Raw genomic sequence first — 27,134 nt, forward strand, 5'->3', positions numbered from 1 at the left:
AAATTTGCCTGGACTCTTGATTCAGCCCCCTAATCTATATTCCTCTCTCATCTCCATAGATCAACCAGATAATATTTTCAAAACCCAGATCTAGTCATGTCATGTCTTTGCTGAAAGCCTTGCATTCCATTGCTGTGGATGAACTTCATAGCCTTGTCAGAAAGGTCTTTCAAAGCCTGGCCCCTGTTGCCCTCCCAACCCCATTTGCTACCACATGTCCCCCCACTCTGGGCAGTGACACACAGACTTTCAGTTTGGAGAATGCCTGTTTCCTCTGCTTAAAGTGTCATGTGCCTGCTCAGAATACTTTTCCTTCTCCTTCTCATCTAGTTTAATGCTTACTGTTTGTCCCTCAGGTTTCTAATCTGGTGTCCCTTCCTCAGATAATTCTGTTTCTGAATCCTGTAATAGTGCAAAGCCCCACACATACGACATCAGTATTAAATGTTCCTTCTTTATGGTACCTGACAGAATGTAGTTTTATGTGTTTATTTTATCATTTGTTTAGAGCTTTACTCTCTTCTAGACAGGATGCTCACTGAGGGCAGAGATTATACTTACCATTGATCATCACTATAATGTAACCTGAGGACTAACTCAGTTCCTCTGGTACTTAGTAGATCTTGATGAGTACTTTTTAAACAGATGGCCAAATGAATAAACTTGAAAATTCATAGAAAATTTGTACAAGTAACCAATATGATCCCCATGTGTATCTTGAATCTATTAAGAAATGGTTCCATTGGCTAACCTTCTGTGAACCCTCCCCTTTTTGTGAATTGTTAAACAAAAGATGTTTCAGATGGTGCTAATCACACTGGCAAGCCTGGTGGCCCAAGGAGAATGATGCTGAAGGAATAAAGGTTCCATTATTGACAGGATTTGTACCAACTCACTTTGACCAGAGACCAGGCAATGTCACTTAGTAGAGAGAGCACAATGCTCATTAAGAGTCATGGTGTGTTTAATACTGTCTTTCACTTGTTCTAACTCCTGTAAAATAAAAAATTGGCTTGGGTAATATATTCTGCCATACGAGTCTATTTTTATAGAAAATGTGTCTTTTTTATAAAAAAATTATTATATTAAATCCAGGCCAAATCACAACACAGAGGTTCTAGCATTCAGGTAGAGCCCCTAGCCAAAATGTTGTATATCTGACGTACTAAAAGCAAACTTTACCTATTTCACAGTTTTATCACATACACATTCTATGATAGTCACTCTAGTAATAAGGAAATCAAACCGGCTTACTGAACAAAGAACTTGATACAAGAACAGGCAAGAACGTTGGTTTGAATGCCGGAAGATCTGAGTTCCTATCCTTGTTTTCAAGTGCAAGTCAGTCATACTTTTGGGTTGAAGTTATTTTGATGTAAATTAAGAATTTCCCTGAAATATTCTATGAGTTGCTCTCCATGTAATGTGTCTGGAGTTTGGGGTGATTTTTCTCCACTGTGAATGGAGATTGCGGAACTTCCAGGAGACCTTGCATAGAAATTGATTTATATGCCTTGGAGTCAGGCACGTAGTATATTATTATTATTAAAACCATGGTGAAATATTTAAATGGCTATTGAAAACCGAGAGAACTGCATTTGGGAAGAAACTGCACTTCTACAGAGGATGAATAAATGGGACGTATTTTCATTTAACCAAATACAGGATTTTTGTGAGGGAGTTCTGGCCTGGAATTGACTTAGATCCTGCCCAAGAAGCCCACCTGGAAGAATCAGGGGACATAGTTGGAAAGAAGATGAAGTATACATTCTGTTCTCATAACATGAGGGAGAAATGTAAAACCGCCAGCTGGAGAGACACATTCATCTACAGCAAGGGAACTTGATTGGGCCACCCCTGAGGATCTCAAGAAAAGGCTCATGATCAAAACAACCATCTTAAATCATCTACCAATGCCCTTAGAAACCAGTAACAAATCAGTACCATGCAAATGAGAGGATTCACGTCCCTGACTCGTGCTACTTCCAGCTCCCGAAGTAATCACAGAGAGCTCAGTGAGTAGGGGTGGAAACACAGACACCCTAGGAGGGAAATCAGGGAAGAGGAGCCCACTCCTCTGCCTCACCTCTGCTCCATCTGCCCCCAGCCCAAGCTACAGAGAGCAAAGAACCTTAACCCAAATGAAGTCATTTGTGCATGTGTGTGTGTGTTTACCCAGGACTGGACATATTAATAAATGAATTGAGATTTTTTTAAATAAAAAAATGGAATACTTTTTTTCTTTGAATGTGAATTGAAATGGCATGTGTCTGCCTGAGATTTTATTTAGAGACAGATAAATAAGTAGCTCACAGAGCTGGTCTGAATAGGTTGTGTACCAGTTACAGTACAAGCATATGATATTGTAACACTTTATTTCCAAAGCAGCACTCCATCTTGGTGCTGGCACTGGAAGAAAAAGACAAGAAGTAATTCAAAATTGGGGACAGGAGGCATCACAACATGTTTACAGAGGTTAAGGTTAAAGTACTGAGGGAAAGCATTTTGTGTTCTGGCAAGAAAATTGTAGCAATATTGCCTTGTAGTCTAGACAGAACCACTAGTTCATTCTAATTTCTCAACAAACTTAAAAAAGTGGAGAAGGCATGCTAAATAAATAGCTATCATTTACAATAACATGTAATGAAATTTAAATATTTTTAAGAGTAATATGTTTAATAGTCTATTAACTATGGAGCTAAGTGGCCAAAGAGTGGGGCAGAAATAAGCTAATGTTATTATTAGTAACAAAGTTGTCCCCAGTACCAGAGCATTTTGCTATTCTTTGCCCATCTTAGACTTAAAAAGGGTGCTGCCCATGTCTGTTTAGTAAGATCATGGAGTAAAAGCCAAAAAATAATTGGTTATTATAGAACCAGATTTTTCCTTAAACATTTAACTTCAATTGAAGAAATTGAGACTATTTATTGCACAAGTAAACAAGTGGCCTATTAACCTGACTGGCCTACACATTGGGTGTTATAACAAGACAAATTTTATAGCTTCAATTTCTTTAAAAACTAGGAGCTTTATCTTATATTTTCACACTAAACACAGCGAGCCATGTAACTCCTCTGTTAGTGCACACCATTGGCCAAAAGTAGATTCATGGAGAATCTATGACTCTATTTGAAAAACTAAGAACCATAGGTTCAGATGTGAAGTTGGTAGAAAATTTATTTATAATACTGTATACATATATATCATATAAATACTTAAAATACATTTACACTGAGTCGCAGGGAATATATTATGAAAAATACATTAGTTACTATATTACTTTTCTGTACTTAATATTTCATGGATATGTGATGGTTTTTTTAAAACTGCATTTCCACAAGCATTTTCCATAGCTTTTGAAACATGTCACTAATTAAAACTACATCATATTCTCTCTTAAATTGTTTATTTTGTACATACCTATATTAAAAAATAAAACAAAGTTCAGGCTTACCATAATATGCACGAAGTGGTTGAAGATTTTCCCATCATAGACCTTAAGTCTTGGTTTCCTTTGTTTTACTCACTTTGTCACCTAATCAATGTAAAGGAAATCTTGGTTCTGTTATTCTGAGTGTCACTGGAGTGTAGATTACTATTTACATTGCTGTCTCAACCAATGGTTATAAAATAGCCACAGTATAGTTTGTATTTACATATGTGCCTAAAACTTTTTCATAAACTTATTTCATCTCTAGTTAGTATGATATGCACTTGGTATCACATTTCGACTGCTATTTTTATCCAAAAATGTTAAGTTGCTTTAATTGCATTTCTATTAATGACTTACAACCAAACATCTCGTCCTTGTTTTAACAGCTGAAGATGCATGTGGAGGAACAATGAGAGGATCCAGTGGCATCATATCAAGCCCTGGTTTTCCTAATGAGTATCATAACAATGCTGATTGCACTTGGACCATTGTAGCAGAGCCTGGGGACACAATTTCACTCATATTTACTGATTTCCAAATGGAAGAAAAGTATGATTACTTAGAAATAGAAGGTTCTGAGCCCCCTACCGTATGGTAAGTAGATAGTTTCCTTTAATCTAGCATTGTTGCCATTGACTGAGGTAAACTGGAGATCAAAGAATAGCTCGGTGTGGACCTTTAAAGGTTGAGGTATTTAAAATAACTTACAGGGAAATTATAAGGGGCAATTGTTAGAGCTGAGGGATACTTTTGAAGATTGGGATACTGATATTAAATCAATTGTTACTTTGAAAGATGGAACTTTACATCAGTATTTCTTTATTACTCAGTGAAAAGTAATATGACTTTATCAAAATTTATATTAAGGAGTAAAAGTTGTTCCTAATGTAATCTGCATTGTGTTCCTTAGCATACCAGGCCATACTTAGTGTTTTCTTTCAAATTAGTTGAATAATAGTGGAAGTAATTTGCCTTTGTTTTTGTAGATAGATCTTCTATATAGCTTGTTATCTGATGGCAAAAATTAAATTATATGATATAGGTGAGTTTGGTCTGTTTCTTTAGAGACTATGGTCTTATAAGAATTAAGTAATTTTTAGAATGTGCTTTTAAAGTATAATATTTTTACAAAAGAACATATTCATGCTATTTAAAAATGTGAATGTGTCAATATCACTGAAATGTAAAATAGATTATGAATCAGTAATTGAATGAAGAATGATGAGATTGCTTAAGTAAAGAAATGTGTGAACACTTGGCTAGGAAGGGCCTTTGAGGCCAAGTAAAGGATGTGATCAGAACAGTGGGAATTTATTAAAGTGTTTTATCAAAAACAATTGCATGAATAGGTTTGGATTTTTAAATTATTGTTACTGAAGTATAAATATTGATTTGAAGTGTAGCTCAGTTAGCTGTAGGAAGATCACTTAAAAGATGATCGCTGAAAAATCATGGTGGCCCAGATTAGGATGGTATTGACAAAGAAGTAGAATGAATTGAGATATATTTAGGAGGTATAATATATAATGAAAAGGACTCTGAGGAGTGATAAGATGCTGTTTACAACTAAAATATTTTCTAACTCGCAAAAATTGGTAAAGGCAGAGATACTCACTGAGTTGGAAAATGTTGAAAGGAAGTCAAGTTTAGAGTGGGAATGCTACGAATATTGAGATTTGCTTTAGATATATTTAGTTTGAAGTTTCTTTGAGAGATGTTATTAAAGCTATCTAATGGACAGCTATAACTATATGATATGGAAGCTCTGAGAAGCATAACTGATATGTAGCTGACATTGATAGTAATTGAACCAGTAGGCATCAGTGATGTTGGTTGAATAGAGACAAGATGGAATGAGAAGACAGGAGGAGACTAGGACTGAGTCTGAGCATCAGCAATGTATAAGGCCTAGGTTTATGAAGATGATTCAGCATAGGCGCCTGAGGTAGTATATTCAGAGACGCAGGAGAAAATCTAAGGGAATGAGGTATCATACAGACAAGAGAAGTATGGAAAAGAACAATTCGACAACATTGTAGATTGCTGCTGGAAATATACTAAGTAAATATTTTTTTAAATGTGTTAACAGTTGGCTGTGCTTGAACAAAAGTACCAACTGTTAGTGTCATCTCAATGCATACCTTTAAAGATAAGACAAAAATAGCACACTCAACTATGTCCATTTTGTGTTTTGTTTGTTTTATATTTTCTTCTACCTTCTTCTATCTCTACCTTCAGGCTCCCAATACTCAGTGGCATATAATTTTAACTCTTCCCGTGATCATTTCATGCCTGGGTGCAATGAAACCTGCAGAATCCTGGTTTAAGATGCTAGAGAATTCAAAAACTGAAGTTGTAGAAATTGTTACTTCTATAGTGATACATCCTATCTGAGTCTTATGAAGGTGGAATTTTTTATAATGTCATGAATTTTCCAATTACAGTATCTGTTGATACACAAGTGATCCCATTAAAAATGAAGTTTTTGAACTTGAAAAATATTTGACTATTAGTTATAATGAAGGAAATTAGAAAGCAATGTTTGGTAGTACATTTCCTTTTTACCATTGAACTCTTGAAACCACATCAAATACATTTACTCTAGAGATCATAATATTACCATTTATGTTCAGAGTCACTTTTTCTTTTCAGATTAAACATTTTTAGTTAATGATTTGTATGTTTCTTATCTATCAACATCTATTTATATGTTTCTGAGTTCCTAGAACAAATGTTGCTTGTCTAATAATAGCATGGGATCCAAAAATTGCCCTTCTGAAATGACACTGGGCCACTTTACTTGTTACCTTCTTCCTTGGGTAGAAAACAGCAACTAAGAAATTCATTGTTATACTGTCCTTTTAAATTAGTGTTACAGTAAATGTTTAGGTAGACCTGTCAAAATCCTGGTTATATAATATAACATGAATGAAATCATTTGACACTTTTCAAGAAAATAATAGAGATGTCCAAACTATATTATATTTCTATAAATGCCAATTTAAAGATACAGTGTCAATAAATTAATAATACTGTATATAATCACTTAAATGTCATAAAATCATTCTTTTTAGTTGTATTAATTCACAACTGGTACCTAAAATGTTCTGTAAATAATTAAAATAAAACTTCAAATCTATTCCTGGCCATGCAGTCCCTTTAAGTCCTTTAACGTTCTTATATCTTTTTAAAAAGGACATGGTCATCAAAATGAGACATCTTATTTCAGGTGGTGTTACAGTGACTTTTTCTTATGAGTATGCGTTGATCATGTATTTTCAGTTCATAATAGAATTTAAAAGACAAATGTGAATAGAGACAGTTTTTTTATTAAAATTACAAATGATTCCTTTGACTTCAGATTCCTCACTGAGGGACTGGGAACTTGAAAATGGCTACTGTACATTGTAATTTTGTTCCTGAATTTCAGGCAGTGAGACAAAATTAACTGTAGCCTGCTTTTGACTTTGGCAACATAGACTGAGCCAACCCTATAGTTATGCTGCAAAGAGAATTTTGACAGTTAGCCAGTGCATGCTGTATATGCTAAATTATTAAGTTCTAAATTATTAACAGTCAGCACCAGTGTATATGTATATGAATATTTGCATATATTTCATATATTTGAGATATGTATATACTATGTAAATATTATCTATATGTGTGTGTGTATAAAAATAGTTCCACATTTAGCAATATTTGTCAAATGGTGTCTTTATAATATATACATCAGAATTGCTTCAGGTGTTTGTTAAAGTGCAGATTTCCCAGCTCCCGTACATACCTTCTGATTTACATTCCGTAGGCATGGAATCAGGAAATTTGCAAAGGAGGTGATTCCAGTACATTGCTGTGGAAATTAAAGCAACAAGTTTGGTTTCATCAGTATTATAAATGTGTTTTATAACTGTCTTATGTGCATGCCACAAGAGCTGAAATATTCCTTACCACTCAAAAAGTTGACAGATTAATATGATATATCAAACTAATTATTACTAACTATGTAAAACATACACATATGTATTTAGTATAAATTGATGTAATGAATAGCACAAACATTGTGAAAGGGGATCAACAAATTATGTAACCAAACAGGATACATTAACCAGAGAAAACTGGCCATAATCTTTATTTTGAAAAAATAAATAGCACTGATAATAATCCTGTCAAACAGGTGCTCCTGTTTACTACCTTCTGACAATTATTAAACTAAAATATACAATGAAGTTATGGTTCTGCATATCACTATTTATCCATAGTGTTAATATCACTTGATTAAAAATATTGATTCTATAATTTTGAATATTTTTTTTATTGTGGCAAGAACATATAACATGAGATCTACCCTCTTAATACATTTTTAAGTTTATAATGCCATATTGCTAACTATAGAACAATGTTGTACAGCAGATCTCTAGAATTTATCCTTTCTGCATAACTGAGACTTTAAACCCATTGAATAGCAACTCCCCATTTCCCGTCCCCTTTCTCTGGCAAATTCTACCATTTCCTTGATGAGTTTGACTGTTTTAAATACCTTATATAAGTGGAATCATATATTTGTCCTTCTGTGAATGGTTTATTTTATGTAACATAATGTCCTCAAGGTTCAGGCATGTTGTCCAATCTGGCAGGATTTCCTTCTGTTCTAAGGCTGAACAATTTTCCTTTGTATGCATATACCAAATTTTCGCTATACATTTTTCTACTGTGGTTGCCTCTGTTCAGACAAATAGGACTCATAAAATGATAAGATATTAGAGCCTTTGAGAGAGATGAATCCTTCAGGCTCAATGTGTATTTTGAAAAATTCAAGATACGAGGCTTGAGACTTCCTAATATCTACACCAGTGTACTTGCTAAAGTACCTCCTGTTATTATGCATACAGCCTGAGTTTTCTTACAAAAATGTACTGTATATCAGTAAAACATTTTAAAAACTGAAACTTTGACATATAAATATATTATGGATTAATGTTTTTAAATATAAGCTGAAGTTGCCGTTATAGATGGAGTTGATACTTAAATACAATTTTGCTCCAAATAGTTAGAAATTTTTCTAGATATCAGAGAATGTTTAATATGGTTGATCTACTATTTTAAGTGCTTTATATATATATTTTTTTCTGCCTTAAGAAAAACTCACTTGAGAGTATAGCAGGAAAATTTTACTATATATGTTAGTCTTGCTCATACATAGAAAATTACATAATAAATAAAACAAGAATTAGCACAAATATTAGGTGATTATTAAGAGAAGCATTTTCAAAGGTTTCTAACCAGGCTGCTTACATTTAAGTGTAAAACATCTCTCATTTAAAGGTACAAAAATACTAGTTGTTAGATGTATCTCACATCTTTGACATACAAATGTATGCATTTATATATATATATATATATATATACACACATACACACACACATATACACACATGTATATATAATTTTCATGTGTATATATATTATGTCTATAGTAGCTTTGACACATTTGATGTTATCCTTGTAATAGTGTGGAGAGAAAAAATCCTTCAGTGATGTTTTAATACCTTTAAGAACGAGACCTTAAATTCATTGTTATATCTTTATTAAATAAATTTCATTTCTAAAGAGGACCAATTTCTGTAGAGGTAAATTAATACCTACCCTGTTTTTAAATTTAAGAAACTTACTTACCTAAATAAAATTCTTTAATTGTGGATTGTACTAATCAAATGTATGTTTAAACTTTAAGGGGAAAAAGATCTGTCTGATTTTACTTTTTTATCTTGTGTGATCTTCCATATAGACTATATAAAATTGTACAAATCTCTAAACCACAGTTTTAATATATGAAATACATGACTAATTTCATGCTCTTATTTAATCAGTATAATTCATACACCATCTTGTTTAGCAGTACTATCCATGAAGAAGTCCAAATATGCACTTTTCATAATTCTTTGCTCCTCTTATTTCTCCACTACTTTAATAAAGTGCTCCCTTCAGTATTAACTGGAGGCACTACATTTCTGAAATCTAAACTCCAGTATTGTTGGTTACTCTGTTCATCTAGTTTTTAAAAAATTTTCTCATAAACTTTAGTGCTTGTCATATTCATTTTTCTGCAATTAACTTGTGATTTAAACCTTAGCTAGGAGGAAGCACTGCTCCATTTTGACAGGAGAAAAGTATGAAAGAACAGATGTATCTGCATTTAAGTTTGTAAGTGTAATAGATGAATGGTATCTATTACATAGAATGGAATATTGTTCAGCCATTAAAAAAGTAATCCTGTCATTTGTGACAACATGGATGGACCTAGAGGGCATTATGCTCTGTGAAATAAGCCAGGGAGAAAGACAAATACCATATGATTTCATTAATTTGTGGAATAGAAAACAAAAACAAAACAAGATGAACAAAATAGCAGTAGATTCATAGACACTGAGATGTGACTAGTGGTTATCATGGGGTTGGGGTGTGTGGATGGGGAGGGAGAGGGGGATAAAGAGGCACAAAAATTCTCAATCACAATATAAGTTGGCCACAGGGATAGTAGTACAGCATGAGGAGTATAGCTATTGATTCCGTAACATCTTCCCATGTTGACAAATAGAAACTGTACTAGTTGGGGTGAGGAATTCATAATATAGGTAACTGTTGAACCACTGTGTTGTATACTTGAAACTAATATAAGATTGCATATAAATGATACTTCAATAAAAAAAGGTAAGTGTAGTGACCTAACGTTAAGATACATTCTTTCTTGTAGTTTGTGTTTTCTCCCTGAGCAAAGGCAAGTTCATCTTCTGAAAATGAGGGGAGCTAAAGGGATATTTGAGGAGATTGGGATTATTTGAAATATCTTCTGTGGAGACTGGGAAACAAACAACTGGGGAAATTTGATTGCTAGGCAATGTTTTGAATCCAGCTGGGATTTTACAACATGAATTTGTAGTGGCAACAGTTGATGAGCTTGCATATTTCTACAACACTACTTAGCAACTCAGATGAAAGTATAAAAAGGCAGGCAGTTGCATTGCTGGGTTATGGGACATTGGGACAATGAAAAAGGAGATTGAAGGTGTTTGTAGAGCATAGTCTGGAGAGTAAAAGATGTGATTTCCAATGTATCTTACTTCTTATAAGCACATTGGTTTATATCCATGCATTTTTTACATAAGTTAGTATAAACCATTTATTCCTGAGACCTTGTATAAAAGAAATGCTCATGAGGACCTAATAATCTGTACAATGTAGCATAAGTTTTTAGTATATAAATTATGCTGGCATATATGTCTAATATACAGATATCTTAGTTTGAGTTTTTTTAATAAACTTTGAAATATGTCAAATGTATTTATTTTAACAGAACGTTTTTCTGAATGATTTCATTCTAGTTAAATAAAGTGATTTTCATAACCTGTTATTTTAAGCAGTATTTTCAATTAAACTAGAATTCATGAAGATCTTCAAAAGGTTACTGATTAAAATTGGAAATTCAGTTATCAAAGAAAATTCATGTCATATTTCCAATTTGCTAAGGAAGTAAAGTAGAATACCACTCAGGGAAAGACTAGACAATGCCATATTTCAAAAATAAACATCTGATTTTTCAAGGCCTTTTTCAGACTGTCATTCTTAATGAGCATAAGTAAAACCATTACATTTAGTAATGCCTTGCTGAAGCCCAAAATCATAAGTTTTCATACATATATTATTTGTATTAATTCAATAATTTAGAAATACACAAACAAGCATATGCTTCCAATCATGTCTCTGGACTATGCTTCCAATAAAGTCTTTGGATTTAGCTTGCCTTTTTCATAATACCTATTTTTAATAAATTTTTCTTTTCAAAATATCTTTCTTCCACAAGTCAGTTTTGTTAGCAGCTCTAACACTTGGAATGATACATTCAAAACTTGCTGGATTTCACTTTTTGGAAGTATTCCCTATCTCTGTAGGGACTAGTTGAAGGAGTATGGATTGGGTATTACTAGGAATCATTTGAATGTTGGTTAGCTACTAAGAAACTTTTCAGAATAAAAAAATGGATTTTGATAATCATAACAAAATTGACTTTATCTCATTAGAGCACAGTAACATTAGCCATACTCACATGAGATACAGTGTTAATTTAGGTATTCACCACATTCTCCTCTTTACTTTTGCTCTTCCCAGGCTCCCTTTATAATGTTATCCCTTCAAATATGCAGAATTAAGACCTTTGCACATACTATTTCATCTTCCTGGATTTCCACCTAATCCCTATTCTCTCTTCTAATCACAGGCTAAAGACCACTTCCTGTGTTATGTTTTCCCTAAGTAGGTAAAATCTTCCAGCTACACATCTGCATTACTGTCTACGTCTTTTAAGACTCGCTGGGCTCTTTGGTTACTTGTCCAACAGCTATATTCCCTGTATACCTTAAACTCTGTGAAGATAGATGCCATCCTTTTTAATGTAATAATCTTAAGGCCATTCAGAGAACATATGCTCCATGCTTATTAAATAAATGAATAAATGAATTAGTGACATTGTTTTTAAGTACCAGAAAAGTTGTGTCAGCATAATATGTTTTCTTCCTGAAAGTAGATGTTTGTGACAGATCATATTCAAATTAGAAGTTTCCTTGGTAAACAGAACCAGAACAGGTAAGGTGTGAACATCCTTAGGCTACAATAGCCAAATTTGTTTATTTCCAGAGTGGCATACTTGTCGTAGCACTAGTAATGATCAGTTCCATGGGCTGGTGCGTTGCTCCATTGGGTTGACTTATAATCCTTTGGACTTTCCATCTCAGCACTATGTAAACTGGACAAGTTAAAAGCTGCTTAAGATTTTGCTTTCAGCCCTGCTTCATTACGATTTTTCACAGGTCCTATTAATTGAAGTTTGAATGTTCTTGAGTTCTTCATATGCATATGCACACACCATTACTTGCCTAGGAAAATTATTATACCAGAAGTCTTAATACATACTACATTCCAGAAAGAAAATCTAGTCTTCTTTTCTTTCAACAAACACATCAGACGTTTCTCTGGGGAATAGCTTTACACTGGTTAACAAAATATTCATGACATCTGCTCTCATAGAGTTTATAGTATATTATCTTTTCCATATACCATATGGTATTAAAAGCTTCTAAATCAATGTTAAGGATGCAGACATCCCTTGGTTTAAGATGTATAGAATAGTCCACTTGATCTTGTCTTCTAAATAATTCTTGATATTACTCAATATTTTTCTTAATAGAACCACTCTGGTCTGATATAATAATAAATTATATTTAAGACATGACTGAAATACAAACGTGGTAAATTTGCATCATTTTATATGCAGCATAATGCTTTATACTTATGCTGCTACCTTCTTGTCCTACATTTAATATTCCACACACTTAGAGTGTTTTGGTTTTAAGGCATTATTCTATTATTTTTTGTTATGTATTAGTATACAAATTCATCATTCTAAATAAACTATAATGGAAAGTTGAGAGTTTAAGTCATTATCCAGCAAGTAGCTTTTACTTGTAATACATTAACAGTATCATAAAAAGAGAGAAAAGAGTAAACAACCTAGTTTTGTATTTTATATCATCTGCTTGGAGAAATGGTGAAGAAGTCCTAAATATACAGTATAGGGTAAATATATTTAAGAGATGGAAAAGGGAGAAACATTCAGATTATGGTTGCCAGGGATATATCTGCAGAAATTTCAACTAGGTGTTGAAGGGTAGTAGCCTTTTGGCCAGTTCCCTTAAGTCCCTGTCTATGCTTTTTACATTATGTCAACTGCCATTTTTATTCCATGTTTAGTGGGTAGAATTGTGTTTCTCTTAGAAGTGTGTTCATGTTCTAGCCCTTTTGTCTGTTCATATAGCCATATTTGGAAATAGGATGTTTGCAGATTTATTCAAGTCAAGATACAGTCAGTTTAGAATAGTGTGGGCCCCAATCCACTGACTGTTGTCCATATAAGAGCAAACTTTAGACATAGAGACACAGAAGGAAAACATGTGGTGATGAAGCAGAGAATGGAATGATGCATCCACAAGCTAAGGAATGACAAGGATTGCTGTCAGTCATCCAAAGCTAGGAAGAGGCAAGGAAGGCTTCTTCACTAGAGCCTTTAGACAGAGCATAGCCCTGCTGATACTTGATTTTGAACTTCTAGTGTCCAGAACTGTGAGATAGTAACATTTCACTGTTTTTAATACACCTAGTTTGTGGGACTTTGTTAGCATTTCCTAGCATTACTAGGAAGTGAATAAACTAACAGTGGTTTTCATTGATTCATTTGATTTTCAGAGTACATTTAAAGTCATAACTTGTTCTGTAGTATCTGTTCAGTCATATTTGGTTGGATTGAACTATGTCTAGGGAAATGGATCTTCTATAAACTTAATGAAGAGCAGGTTTCCTTGGCAGTCCTTTGTATGACAAAAATATTCATGGTAGTAGATACAGTCATTTTGTCTATAAAATTAGTGACATATGGATTTCCATTGTATATCCACATATCCGACTAGAAATCACATAACATTAGGAAGCCTTTTGTCTTTTCTGCTAGATAGTGAGCTCTTCAAGGAGAAAATATTTCATTCACATGTGCATTGTTTGTGCCTAGCAATAGTGCTCAGTGCCTGGTAGGTACACAGTGAATATTTGCAAATTGAAATAATTATAGTATTCATACCTTTGGATAGCCATGCCCACTTCAGGTGGAGTTTATTTTATTGTAATTTTCAAATAATAAAAAGCTTCAAAACTGTTCTTCAACATTACTGAATTAAGGAAGGCAGATGTATTTCAAGTAAGCATTTTGTCATGAGGTATTAATTTAGACTTTTGTGTACAGTTGAGTTGTTTGACAGAGTATTTTGTTTTATTTAAGAAATACTGAAGTCCATCTGTTTGGCAAACATCACTCAGTGTACGTGCCAGAGACCATGTTGAAAGCAAAAGAAAGAGAACCAAATAGGACCCTGATCTTGCCCCCAGGAGAGAGAAGAGGGACAGTTCTGTGAAAGGAGGCAGAGAGTGTTCTGCAAGTCCAGAAAAAGTGTACTTTGAATTGGTTGAAACACTGAGTCAATTTATTATAAAATTAAAACACTTTAAAATCTTATCCGTATGAATTGGAAGATAACTACTCCAGGTTTTGTTGCAACAGTGCACTTAAACAAATGTATCTTTTCACAAGTCATCTAGGAGTCAGAATATTAAAACAGAGAATTGAAGCTGAGATTTAGTGACTGCTCAAAGAACTCCAAAAATAATACTAAATGGAAAAGCATCTTTAAGTTTATACTTCAACAGTCAAAGATTTGGAGTATGTCCTTCTTTGTGCAGCTTTTTAGCTATGTGACATCTGTATGATTTGCCTTCATCTAAGTTTGTTCAAAAGATTGGAGTTACAGTTCTAACAGTCAAAGAATCTTCATTTTTCTCTACCCAGTATATCAAATCCTTTAAATTTAGCAGGTTACTGCAAATGCAATCTTTGTCTGAATTTAAATTTTGGCAGCCCATATCTTTCTACTTAAGAAGAAGAAAAAAGAAATAAGCTGAATGGAAGAAAAATCCAAGTTTGGTACTAGTTTGTTCTGTCATTATCTCACTATTGTGAGCAAGTTCACTTGGTAATAAGATTGTGGTAGAAATATAAATGCAAGTTTTATATTAATAAAAATTTTTAATTTGCTAATCTTACAAGTAAGAATATATTTTCAAAACTACCTTTTTTATCTAGTATGTATTGAATAATATTTCTTCTGAGAAATTCCAAATTATTTTTTATCATCTCAGTCATCTGTTTAACTTTAATATTCAGTTTTAAAGAATAGTTTAGGATAATTAAAATAATAAATATTTGAGAAAAAGATGAATGACAGAAAATTCAAATATACATCTTTTTTTTTCTGTACCAGGTTTGCCAAAAAGTTGTAATAATCCTTGCCTGTAGCAGCATTTCCATTAAGCTAAAATATGTACTACCTGTGAAACAAAAGATGTTATCACAGACTTTGCTTTAATAATCTTGGATGTGTCAGAGAGTAGCAGGTACAGATTAATATCCCAACCTTCCTTGTGTCCTTTGCTCCAGGAGCCCTGGCTTGGTTTCCTACATGTAATGGTCTAGTCTAAAGCTATGCTGTGAACACTTCTCTCTGTGACATTTACAGGTAGATGATATTGGACTCTGTCCAGCCCTATTCTTTGAATAGAATAAGAAAATGATGCATTCCTTTTAGCTAACTCATGGTATTTTCAAACTAGTTTCCCCCAGAGAAACAAAACAACTTAAAATAAAATATCGACTTTATAATGAAGATTTCCACCTTCATTAAAAGTCGACATAGGTATCAGAAATGAACTGCAATTGAAGTTATTAAACCCCTCAAATTTATACAAAAGCAGAATGACTAGGGTAAGGCTAAAAGATGTCATGATATATTTTAAGTTTTATGTTTAAGTTATTTTAATGAAAGATAGACTGAACTTTAAGCTTATGTTTTTTTTTTAATATAAGAGTATTTTAGGGCAAAGAACATATTATATTTAATTTTAAGTTACTTACACAACAGAAGCTATATACCAGGCAATAGATGTGTGAAAGCATTGTCACTCTTGGAGGATACTTAACCTTTGTCTTTGATCTCTAATTTGTCTTAATGGGATCTGTGTGGCATAGGGAGTGGAAAGAGTGATTACCTGTTTCCCAGAACCACCAACTAGAAATGTGCAGGTCATACGGTATACATCTCCAGAAGACTTGAGTCACACTGTAGTTTATGGAAATGGCACCTCTGAGTTATGTACAGTGCACAACCTATGTGACTGTATGTGCATCCTGATCCCGCATTATATGTAGTTTATTTCAGCCCTGATGTTACCAGAATGGCCTTCACCTGCCTAGTCTGTACCTATGTGAATAAAAAGCTTTTAACTCATTAACTTTTTATGGGTAAAGGAATATCTCTCCTAACTTCACACTCCCCCCTTTATTTTTGTTCCAAATTTTTCTTTATTTTAGGATTAATCCCAAACTCCTTAAATTGACATGCAAAAGCCTACATAACCTGGACCTCTTTGTACTTCTCAGATTTTAATTAATATAAGATCATTTGATTAACAGCACAACAATCATTGTCTTTAAACATGCTGTGTAAATCAACTCATTTCATTTTTCACGCTATCTCTAGTATAATGCTTTTCCTATAAAAGTTTTATTGCATATGAGTCTTTTTTGCACTTAGTCCTCTTTTTGAAGGTTTTAAAAAACATTTTACCTTTTTTGGGGCACAAATTACAGATTCACATTTAGTCATTAGAAACAATGTAGAGATCATGTATGAATTTCACCCAATTTCCCTTGTGGTAACTTCCTGCCTAACTATATAATGTGGGATCACAATCAGGAAATTCATTTTGGTAAAACCCATCAAATTATTCATATTTTACCAGTTTCACATGCTTGTGTTTGTGTGTCTGTGCATGCATTCATGTGCTTGTGTATGTTTTGTTCTTTGTAATTATATCATATGTATAAGCTCATATGGCCACCACTGTAGTAAGGGCACAAAAGAATTTCATTGAAATGATCCATCAGACTAGCCTTTTATAATTCTACCCATATTTTTCCCTTTCCTTTCCCTAATACCTAGTGGCTATCTCCATCTATACAACTTTGTCACTTCAAAAATACTGTAACAGGTTTTCAAATTATCTTTCGATAAATAATATGACTAACTATTAGATGGTTAAATTTTTGGGATCTTTGTACTTCTGATGGCATTATAGTTATAAATTGTCTACCTAGACTCTCCCATAGAATAAAACATTGGCCACATTATTACAACCATATTTATATTTCTGTTGCCGTCCTTTCATCTTGAATCCATTATGCATACCCTTGTAACTGAGCATATGCTTTAATGAGGTGAAGTTTGCTCAAATTTTATTTATAAATATAATCTTAAGAAAGACCATTAAAATATTTTTAAGAAAAACAAGCATTTTATATAGCATGTGCTAGTCTACTACTAAATTGTTGGATAAGCTTAAGCATAGGAATTACTCTTCATGGGTTTTACATTTACCACAATTTTCCTTTTACTTTTGGAAATTTAGTCATAAGATTTTGATTGTATTGTAAAACTGCCTCCAACTGAAAAAATTTTTAGTATTGCTCTTCTGGTTATTATTACATTGACCTCTAGCTTTACTTTATTATTTAAATTAATTCAAACTATAAATTATAAAGAATTAGACCTATTTATAGTCGGTTTATGAATTTGCCCTTAAGAGTGACAGCAAAGGATATATTGTGGACAACTTTGATGAATAGGCATCAATTTCAAAAGGTTAATTGTGTCTATGAGAATTCTTAATCTATATATCTCCATAAATAACTTGCCATATCTGAATTTATACTGAATTCTAGTTGAACAAGTGTTTATTTCCATGTTCTTATTGTCATATATAAATAATGTGGTCCATATGTTTGCAATTCACTTTATAAAGTAACATTCTCTTTCCTTTCTGTTGTGTGTTCCTTGAACTCCTTTAAGTTTCAATGGTGGCTTCTAGTGAAAATGCTCAACGGGAATTCAATATCTGTGAGACCAGAAGAAATTGGACCGCTTGGTTCAGTTTTTAGTATCAACTATTGCCCCTTATCAATTCTAATGAGATTAAATAGCAGAATTTATAGAAATATTCAGCTATTTATGTTACCAGTAAAAAATGTTGACCTTTGCCAGCAGCTAATACATTGTGTTTGTCTTTTCTAGTCATATTATCATTTCTAGCAATGACATACTCTGCAAATATTTTTTTATCTATTATTTGTTTTCATGGGAAGGGTCAATAGCAGCACATATCTGTATCAACTCTCTTAATGGTATTAGAGCCACTTAAATAGCTTGAGATTGATAGGTTATCCTGAATACTGTATATTTCACCACTGTTATTTTCAGTAAGACTCCTCCACATATTCAATCCTTTGTTGATGAGAAATGAATCAGTCAAGATTATTAGTCCTGCTGCTACTATTGACTACATATGTATATTGAAGCTACTTCATGGTAATCAGACATTAAATGTTTAACAGTTAAGATGGTCATATGAGATCATTTCAGATGTTTAAAATATTGAAATGCAGAAGGGATTATACTTAGCCTGTTTGAATAGATTAAAAAAAAACTAAGGCTAAAAGTTATTAAAGGGAGATAATTTGGTTCAAGATAGACATTTAATATAATTAATGTTTTTCCTCCTAAATAAGGTATTCATTGTAGGTATTAAGATAATTTCTTTGAAAAGACTTAGACAGAAGTAGGCAATTGATTATTGGCAATAAGAGGTTCATGAAGTCAGTAGTCATTATACTGGATGATTATTAAAATACCTTTTTAATGGCAGGCTGCTGTTTCCATTGACAGTTTCATCAGTACTTACCAAGTGTTATCAATATTAAATGGTATGTTCATCAAATAAAATTTCATCTAGCCTGAATTTTACTTAGAGACAGTGCTTGCTGTAACATCATTCATTTAGCCATGTATTAGTCATATCAGCCATAAAATGTAAGTTAGTATCAAAAGCAAAATTATGAAAAATAAGATGCAGTGACTGTTTGAAAATAGTTTTTAACATAGTATGTGAACTATTTAAACATTAGATTAAACAATATTTAATTTTCATTCCCCCTTAAGTAATTGTAAATCATAAAATCATTGTGTTTTCATATATTAAGACATAATTTGTAGAAAATCATTCATTCACTTGGAACAGACTTTTCTGGAGAGGTTAGAAATTTTTAATGGCTTTCTTTTCTGATTGACTTTCTGACTTAAGAAACATAGTTGTGCAATATTTTTCATGGAAAATAGAGAAATTCCATGACCATAAAACAAAGCAAATAGAGCTACAAAGAGTGTCTCAAAAGTAGTAAACTCATGGCTTTAGCTTCCTTAGCTCTATGGACTACCAAATATTCTAACTAACGTGTAAGATTATGTGATACATAATTCCATTTATGAAGCCTCTGATTGGAGCAGGCAAAAATTTTACATTCTAATTTTTAGTTATCTAGGTTTCTGCAAATGACATACTATTAAAAACCTGGTGGAGAGGTCTGCCTTAAGGTTATACTTCCCATAGCTCTTGATAATATTCAGTTTCCAAATTGAAATAACTTAATTACATTCTCCAAGGATCCATTTTCAGAGTAGGTGCAGCTGTTACATTTTCTTTTTTAGGAAGACAATTATAATTACAGGCAACTTGCTTGAGAGATGGAATTAATAATGCATTACGATTTTAGAGAAACAGTAAGATTAAAATGTTGGTTCATGTAGAAAAAGAGGTTGGTGTTGGTAAACCAATAAAAAATTAGTGTGCATGTGCACACATACTTGCACTTGAAGTCACATGGAGAGAGCACATGTAAAATAATCTACCAATAAATTATTTTTTTAAGAGAGAATCATCTAGTGATTACTATATACTAGGCAGTATACAGGATATTCAGTCAAAAACAGGCATACTGTATAGCAAGAAGATCATAATATGGCAAAGAAAACATTTATAAGCAATTCCATGAGAGTACTTACAGATATGTGTAAAGCATATATCTGAGCAATATAGGAGGAAGATGTTGGCTCAAGGATTTAAGGGAAACATCACAGAGGGAGTAGTTCAGCAAGGTCTTAAACCAAGGAGTGTAATTAATTAGAATGACAAGACTGGGTGCCCTAGGAAGTAAAATTAGGCAACATCCTCTGGGAGAGCACTGTCAAGAACTGTGAAGGGTCAAAAATTGTATCCTACTTGTCAGCTAATAACTTTGCCTGCCACATTTTCAAATATTCAGGAGAATACACAAGACACCTAGGTCAGATCCAAAGGACTTGATTAATCATGGCACAACAATAGGGGGAACTTAAGACTTGGGTCAGTTTCCCTTAGCACGTTTCCTGCAGGATGGCATTAAGAGAACCAAGTGACAGCTTCATGTGCACTGGGTCCCAGTAGAGAGAAACCCTGAGCTGAAGAAACCAGAATATTTTATATTGAACAGAAATAATTATCTGTCCATTCATCTACAGTAAGACACTGTCTTTATGTTTCAAGGTTCTGAGGAAAACTACCCTTTGCTCCAGAGAAAGAAACTGGCTGTGTATTCCAAGGATTTTTATGATTAAAAAAATCCTTGAAGAGATAGTCTAGAAGGAATAAAGTCAGTCCATCTACTTAGAAGCTGTGCAAAAATGAGGCAGACTTGTGGAGTGTCTCCCAATAGAAACAGCCAAATGTAAAATCTTTAAGAGATTAAATAGTATGTGTGTTTCAAGAACCCCCCAAAATCTCATCTGGATTCATAATAGTGTGTTCTTTGTTACATGAAAACGAATATTCCAGGCAGATTACCTGATTATGAAGTTTTTGGCATATTTTACAAATACATTTGGCTTTTATTTTGAAGGTTAACTGAGGGGATGGGGAAACAGAATCATTCTAAACCGGTGAGTTACAGAATCAGACTTGCACCTGGAAGTATCAGTGGTGCCAAGTGAGGATAGAGGAAATGTAGACAAGAATGTCACCACAAGAGTTTTGAAAATTGCCCACTGTGAATGAGGAAAAGAACAAGAACCAATCAGGTTGTAGTTGAAGATGAGGAAAATGATTTAAATTTAACTTGGTAGAAAGTCTTTGGTATTTTCAAATCAGTTGTAAGTAAGATGGGATAAAAGAGATGGAGGAACTGAGCATGTTTCAAAGGTTTCTAATTCTAAATGAAATGAGGAATATAGTAGAAGGAGTTTGCTGGGAAGAAAAGCATTTAATTATTTAAATACTGATTTTCCAAAGGATACAAGAAATTATTGAAAGAAGAGACTTAGAGTTTGAGTGAGAATAATTTTGGGGAATCATAGATGAAGCTCTTGGAACACATGTGCTCAAAAGAAATGAGTGGAATAATAAAATCAGAGACTAAGGAGCAGCCTTGGAGTATGGGCAGGATGAGAAATTAGTGAACAAATTTAAAAGTTGTAAGAGAGGAAGGAGGATAACTCAGGAAGAGATTTATGGAAACCGAAAGGTAGAATTTCAGAGAAGGTAGTGGCATGAGGGTTGAAAGCTGAGATATCAAGATAAGTATTTAAACTGATTTAAGATCCTTAACATTAGAAGGTCCTTGAAATGTCTGGGAATAGCTGTTTTCTAGAATAATTCCAGTAAGATTATGGCAGACATTACTGGTTGACTATGCCATTTTTTTTCTTTCTTACAAATTTCAGAGATGGCAGAATATTCAGTTAAATATAGTCAATTACAGTACAGGGTTTCTAAGTCAGGGAGGGAAGGAAAGAGATCATGAAGGGGCTTCTCACTAATGTAGCTTGAAAGTGATACAAGACTTTTGCTCTTAGTCTTTTGTCCTGAACTAATCACATGACCTTGTCTAGCTGCAGGAAGGAAGAAAGTATAGTCTTCAGTGTGCTCAGGAGGGAGGAGTACTGGAAAGTAGGAAGCCTTAGTGTGTACCATTGTCTAACTCACCTTAAGCAATTATACCAGCCTTGTACTGCCCACTTCTGGACATCATATAGGAACAGTATATTCCTATTTATTAGGACCACTGTAAGTCAGATTTTTGTTTCCTAAAGCCAAACAGAATCCTAAAAAATTCAAGAACACAAAACAAAGGTTTACTTTAAGCTCTCAAAATAAGTGCTGTTTTATACTCATGGGATTTAAAATAACTTAGATATTTTTAGTTCTGATCCTGTATTACTAATATAAAATTAAGCAGACAGGAATAACACTAGAACTGGGTGGGCACTAAAATGAAGGGTGTGGTATTCCAAGCTTGCAGACAGCGGGACTCAGAGGTTTGCTAAGCTCTGCTATTTACTGCAGTGTGAGATGAGAGTACTTCCCTGGAATAGTACAGGCATATATTTGTACTCTAAACTAGTAGGTGTCATTTAGAGTATGCTAAGTTTAAAATAGCTTGCTACAAAAGAACAAAATAAGGCCCATTTCAAAGCAAATTAGGGAACTCACTAAAATTTGCTTTATTTGGTCCTTTTGACAAAGAGGAAGGGAGTTAATATATATCACAAAAAGCCTTTGTCTTCTCTGCTTTTCCTTTTGTTTAGTTGTTCTCTTGTGTGCTTGAGAGCTTGATTAAGTTGCTTAACTGCCAAGTTACTGTTTCCTTACCTGTAAAATAGCATTAATAATGAGGCTGATATCATACCTGTCAAGGTTTGGGAGTGGTTTTTCTTGCTAGAAATTTTTCATTCACACTTTTTCACCTCTGAATTTGCCAGCCACAAAGCCATCAACAGCAGGGTCTGTATTAGTCAATTAGAAAATAAATCATGGTATTTTTTTAACTGTTGGGAAAGATCCCAGATGATTTCAGGTGTAATAGGGAACTTTTCTGGCAAGGGGGCTTAATTCTGAAAATCTAACGTGACTCTTAACATGAACTTCTACAATATAGAATTGCTGTTAACGGAGAAGCATGTTGCCTTTTCTAACCAGGCACTCAAAGATGATGGTTGCCTAGTCCAGAGGACAAGGTGTGTCACGACAGGGAATAGGTAGGTGTGTATGGACACTGGTTTTGATTCTCTGAGTCAGTTACTCTGCCCATTGTTGAGAAGTTTGGTCTCACCAATCATATTAGTAAGATTTCTCTTATTCAGAAGAACTAAAAATAAGTTGGAGGGATAACGAGACATATATTAAGGGTTGCATTGAATCCCCTCTGAATTCTCTGTGTTCAAGTTCCAACTCCAGAGCCTTTGAATGTGAACTTGCTTGAAAGTAGTTACTTTGCAAATGGTCAAATTAAAGTGAGGTCATTAGGGTGGACCCTAATCTAGTATGACAGTATGAAAAGGAGAAATTGGGCACAGACATGTACACAGGCAGAATGCCGTGTGAACGTGAGGGTAGAGATTGGGGTGATGTGTTTACATGCCAGGAAACAACAAAATTGCAAGGAAACCAGAGGCAGATAGGGGAGAGGCATGGAACAGATTCTTCCTAACAACCCTCAGAAGGAGCCAACACTGATGACACCTTGATCTTGGACATAGTAGCTTGAAGAACTGTGAGAAAATAAATTTCTATTGCTTAAGTCATCCAGTGTCTGATACTTCATGACAGCACCCTAGCAAACAACATAAAGTGTTTGGGGAAGCCATTCCTCTCCTGTACACCAAGTAAAAATTTGGAGAGAAGACTCTTATGTGGATGAGATGAGATCATGTACAAAACGTGTTTAGCAGAGTGTGTCGCATGTAATGGAAGGAGATGGTGTTGTCACTGTAATTATCTATATTTTGTTCTTGATTTTGTTAATTGTGTGATGGTCAAAACTACTGGAACCAAACAACCTTGCTTTGAACCTCAGCTCTACCACTTTGTAGCTATGTGACTTTGGACAGCTTACTTAAATTTTCTGTAGTTTATTCTCCTTGTCTCTAAAATGAGCATGGTATTAATGCCCTCCTCATGGGAGTTCTACACAGAAGAGCTCAGAATTGGCCTACTTTGAATGTTCAATATATTTCAGCCATTTTTATTATTTTCAGTTGTTCTTTTGTTAGACAGTGAGGGTTACATTCATTAAATAAACCTTCTCAGTAAAGATAATTTTATTGACAATTCAACCCAAATTTTCCACTTAATTTACTGCGAAGTTGGGATTTTATTTAAAAAAACTCTCATTTTAGATGGCATTTTTTTTTCTTTTTTTTCTGGAAACAAAATTTCACATGAACACTTTGTTTTAATACTTTGGAATACCTTGCTGAATGATAACTAAAGTAATAAAATTGTACTCAAAGTACCTAAGTCAGTCCTTGGTAGTATTTTAGGTGTCCAGAGAAGTGAAGTTATGTTTTATGCCACCAGGGCACATTTGAATCACTGAAGCAGAATGTTGCTCTGATGATTTTAGGATAGTACTATGGGAGATTTATTCAGGCTATTTATTATCTTCAATTTTAAGAATGTATTAACTCCTTCAAACCATAAGAACACTATACCAACTGATGCTACCACTTTTTTCCTGGGTGTTGAATTCAGAAAAAACAAACATTTAAGAAATATTTTTAAATATATTCAAGAAGCAACAAAATAAATGAGATAATTTCTGAGTGTTTCTTCCTTCTGTCCAATTTTCTGTCAATTTAGAAATATTTCAGTGAACATTTTTCCTCCAACTGTGTTAGTAATATATCCAACTAGGCTACATTTTATGTTTCAGGGCTTTAAACTGTGTAAATTTCAGTACTTTGCTAACTTTACTGGAATATTCTTCTTAAATCTGTATTTTTCAATTTCAGTTAATTATATACTATTCTGTCTTCAGTGTGGATTGATAATACCGATGGCCATGTGTTTAGGGTTCATTCTTTTTCTTTTTTTTTAGTTGATACTATAGATTTATATTTTTAGTTAGTGAAGGAAATCATGCTAACAGCTAATTAATTAATTTTTTTTTGAGAGGGCATCTCTCATATTTATTGATCAAATGGTTGTTAACAACAATAAAATTTTGTATAGGGGACTCAATGCTCAATGCAAAATCATTAATCCACCCCAAGCCTAATTCTCATCAGTCTCCAATCTTCTGAAACATAGCGAACAAGTTCTTACATGGTGAACAAATTCTTACATAGTGAATAAGTTCTTACATGGTGAACAGTACAAGGACAGTCATCACAGAAACCTTCGGTTTTGATCATGCATTATGAACTATAAACAATCAGGTCAAATATGAATATTCGTTTGATTTTTATACTTGATTTATATGTGAATCCCACATTTCTACCTTATTATTATTATTATTATTATTTTTTAATAAAATGCTGAAGTGGTAGGTAGATGCAAGATAAAGGTAGAAAACATAGTTTAGTGCTGTAAGAGAGCAAATGTAGATGATCAGGTGTGTGCCTGTAGACTAAGTGTTAATCCAAGCTAGACAAGGGCAATAAAACATCCATGGATGCAGAAGATTTCTCTCAAAACAGGGGGGGTGAGGTTCTAAGCCTCACCTCTTGATCCCCAATTTCTCACCTGATGGCCCCCCTGTGACTGTGCCTGTCTTGGGTTGTTCCTCCCTTGAGGAATCTTACCCATCTCTGGCTAACCAGTCATCTTCCAGGGCCATACAGGGAAATGTAAAGTTGGTAAGTGAGAGAGAAGCCATATTGTTTGAAAAGGTTAGCTTTTTACTTCTTTGAAGATTTATGCCTTGTGGCTTTTATGCCCAGTATTTGTCTTGAGGTATATTTACCACTTGGAAGAATTATGATACTCAGTAAATTTGATATGAGGCACAAATTCTATTTAAGGGTTGTAATTAGGAAGGAAGAAAAAAACTATAGGAGTAGCAGATGGAAGAAAACATGGGAAGATTGATTATTTCTTTGACATATCTTCTTGTAGAGTAACTTCAGCATGGATAGGTTTTAAACTACTAATTAAATTGTGCACACACATTAACATAATAGGAATACAGTTACATAACCAACGCAGACCTATGATTACCAGCCATCTCCAGTGAAGCCAAGAAAACCAGTTAGGCACCCTAGGCATTTGTGAAAACTTATCTATGATATGGTGGATATTGTCCAACTGAACTTGAACAGTCTGAGAGAAATCAGACAAATTAAAACAACCCATTCCTGTGGACTGTTCACATCCCATATGTTCTTTTAACAGTAGATAGTCTATAGTCGTAAGATTTCAGAGTGCTACAACTTTCACTTCTCCTAATTCTTGGTTGAGTTTCAACAGTATAGATCCAGTCAAATTTGTTGTTTTACTGTATGCACAGGCCAGCTTAGATATCTCCTTCTTCATTCCAATGGCAAGTCCTGGAACCAGTGGGATGAATGCAGCTACAACTGCAGCATCGCCTGGATCTTTGTTGAGGTTTTTTGATGATCATCTTCTGGTATGACTCTTCCAGACAGTGCTGATGTTGGAAGTTCTTCTTCATATCATATCTTAATTCATTTTCTGGGTAGCCAAATTAGGCTCTGATCCTCTGTATAAACACAAACAGACCCTTTGCCCATACTTTGATATGCCCTTTATACCATTGTGTAGAACTCATTGGAGGTCACCACACAGAACTGCTTTTTTTTTTTTTCTTAAGAGAAAGGAATATTATCAGAAAAATGTACCTCCATAGCCGATCATCTGACACCCTTTAAGTGATCAAAACTAAGGATATTTAAGCATGCATTAATCGTTGATTTATAGTTAGTTTTATCCTATCAGGGAGTAATCACCCTTTTCTTCCTTTCTATTTTTTTATTTTTATTTTTATCATTAATCTACATTTACATGAAGAATATTATGTTTACTAGGCTCTCCCCTATACCAGGTCCCCCCTATAAAACCCCTTTACAGTAACTGTCCATCAGCAAAGCAAAATGTTGTAGAATCAATTCTTGTCTTCTCTGTGTTGTACAGCCTTCCCCTTTCTACCACACCCCCATGCATGCTAATCTTAATAACCCACTTCTTCTTTCCCCCCATTTATCCCTCCCTACCCACCCATCCTTCCCAGTCCCTTTCCCTTTGGTACCTGTTAGTCCATTCTTGGGTTCTGTGATTCCGCTGCTGTTTTGTTCCTTCAGTTTTTCCTTTGTTCTTATACTCCACAGAT

The 27,134-nt window shown here is 33.8% G+C and overlaps 1 protein-coding gene across 5 annotated transcripts in view; it reads left to right on the plus strand.

Annotated features, from left to right (window-relative positions):
• Positions 1–27,134, plus strand: part of CSMD3 (CUB and Sushi multiple domains 3) — a 1,218,504-nt gene that overhangs the window by 366,289 nt on the left and 825,081 nt on the right. For all 5 annotated transcript variants that reach the window (XM_057497816.1, XM_036876426.2, XM_057497817.1 and 2 more), the window contains exon 5: positions 3,820–4,027. In XM_057497816.1, the coding sequence (XP_057353799.1) occupies positions 3,820–4,027 (208 nt within the window). The remainder of the gene's footprint in view (positions 1–3,819; positions 4,028–27,134) is intronic.

This window comes from Manis pentadactyla, chromosome 3 (genome assembly GCF_030020395.1).
Source record: "Manis pentadactyla isolate mManPen7 chromosome 3, mManPen7.hap1, whole genome shotgun sequence".
Lineage (NCBI taxonomy): Eukaryota > Metazoa > Chordata > Mammalia > Pholidota > Manidae > Manis > Manis pentadactyla.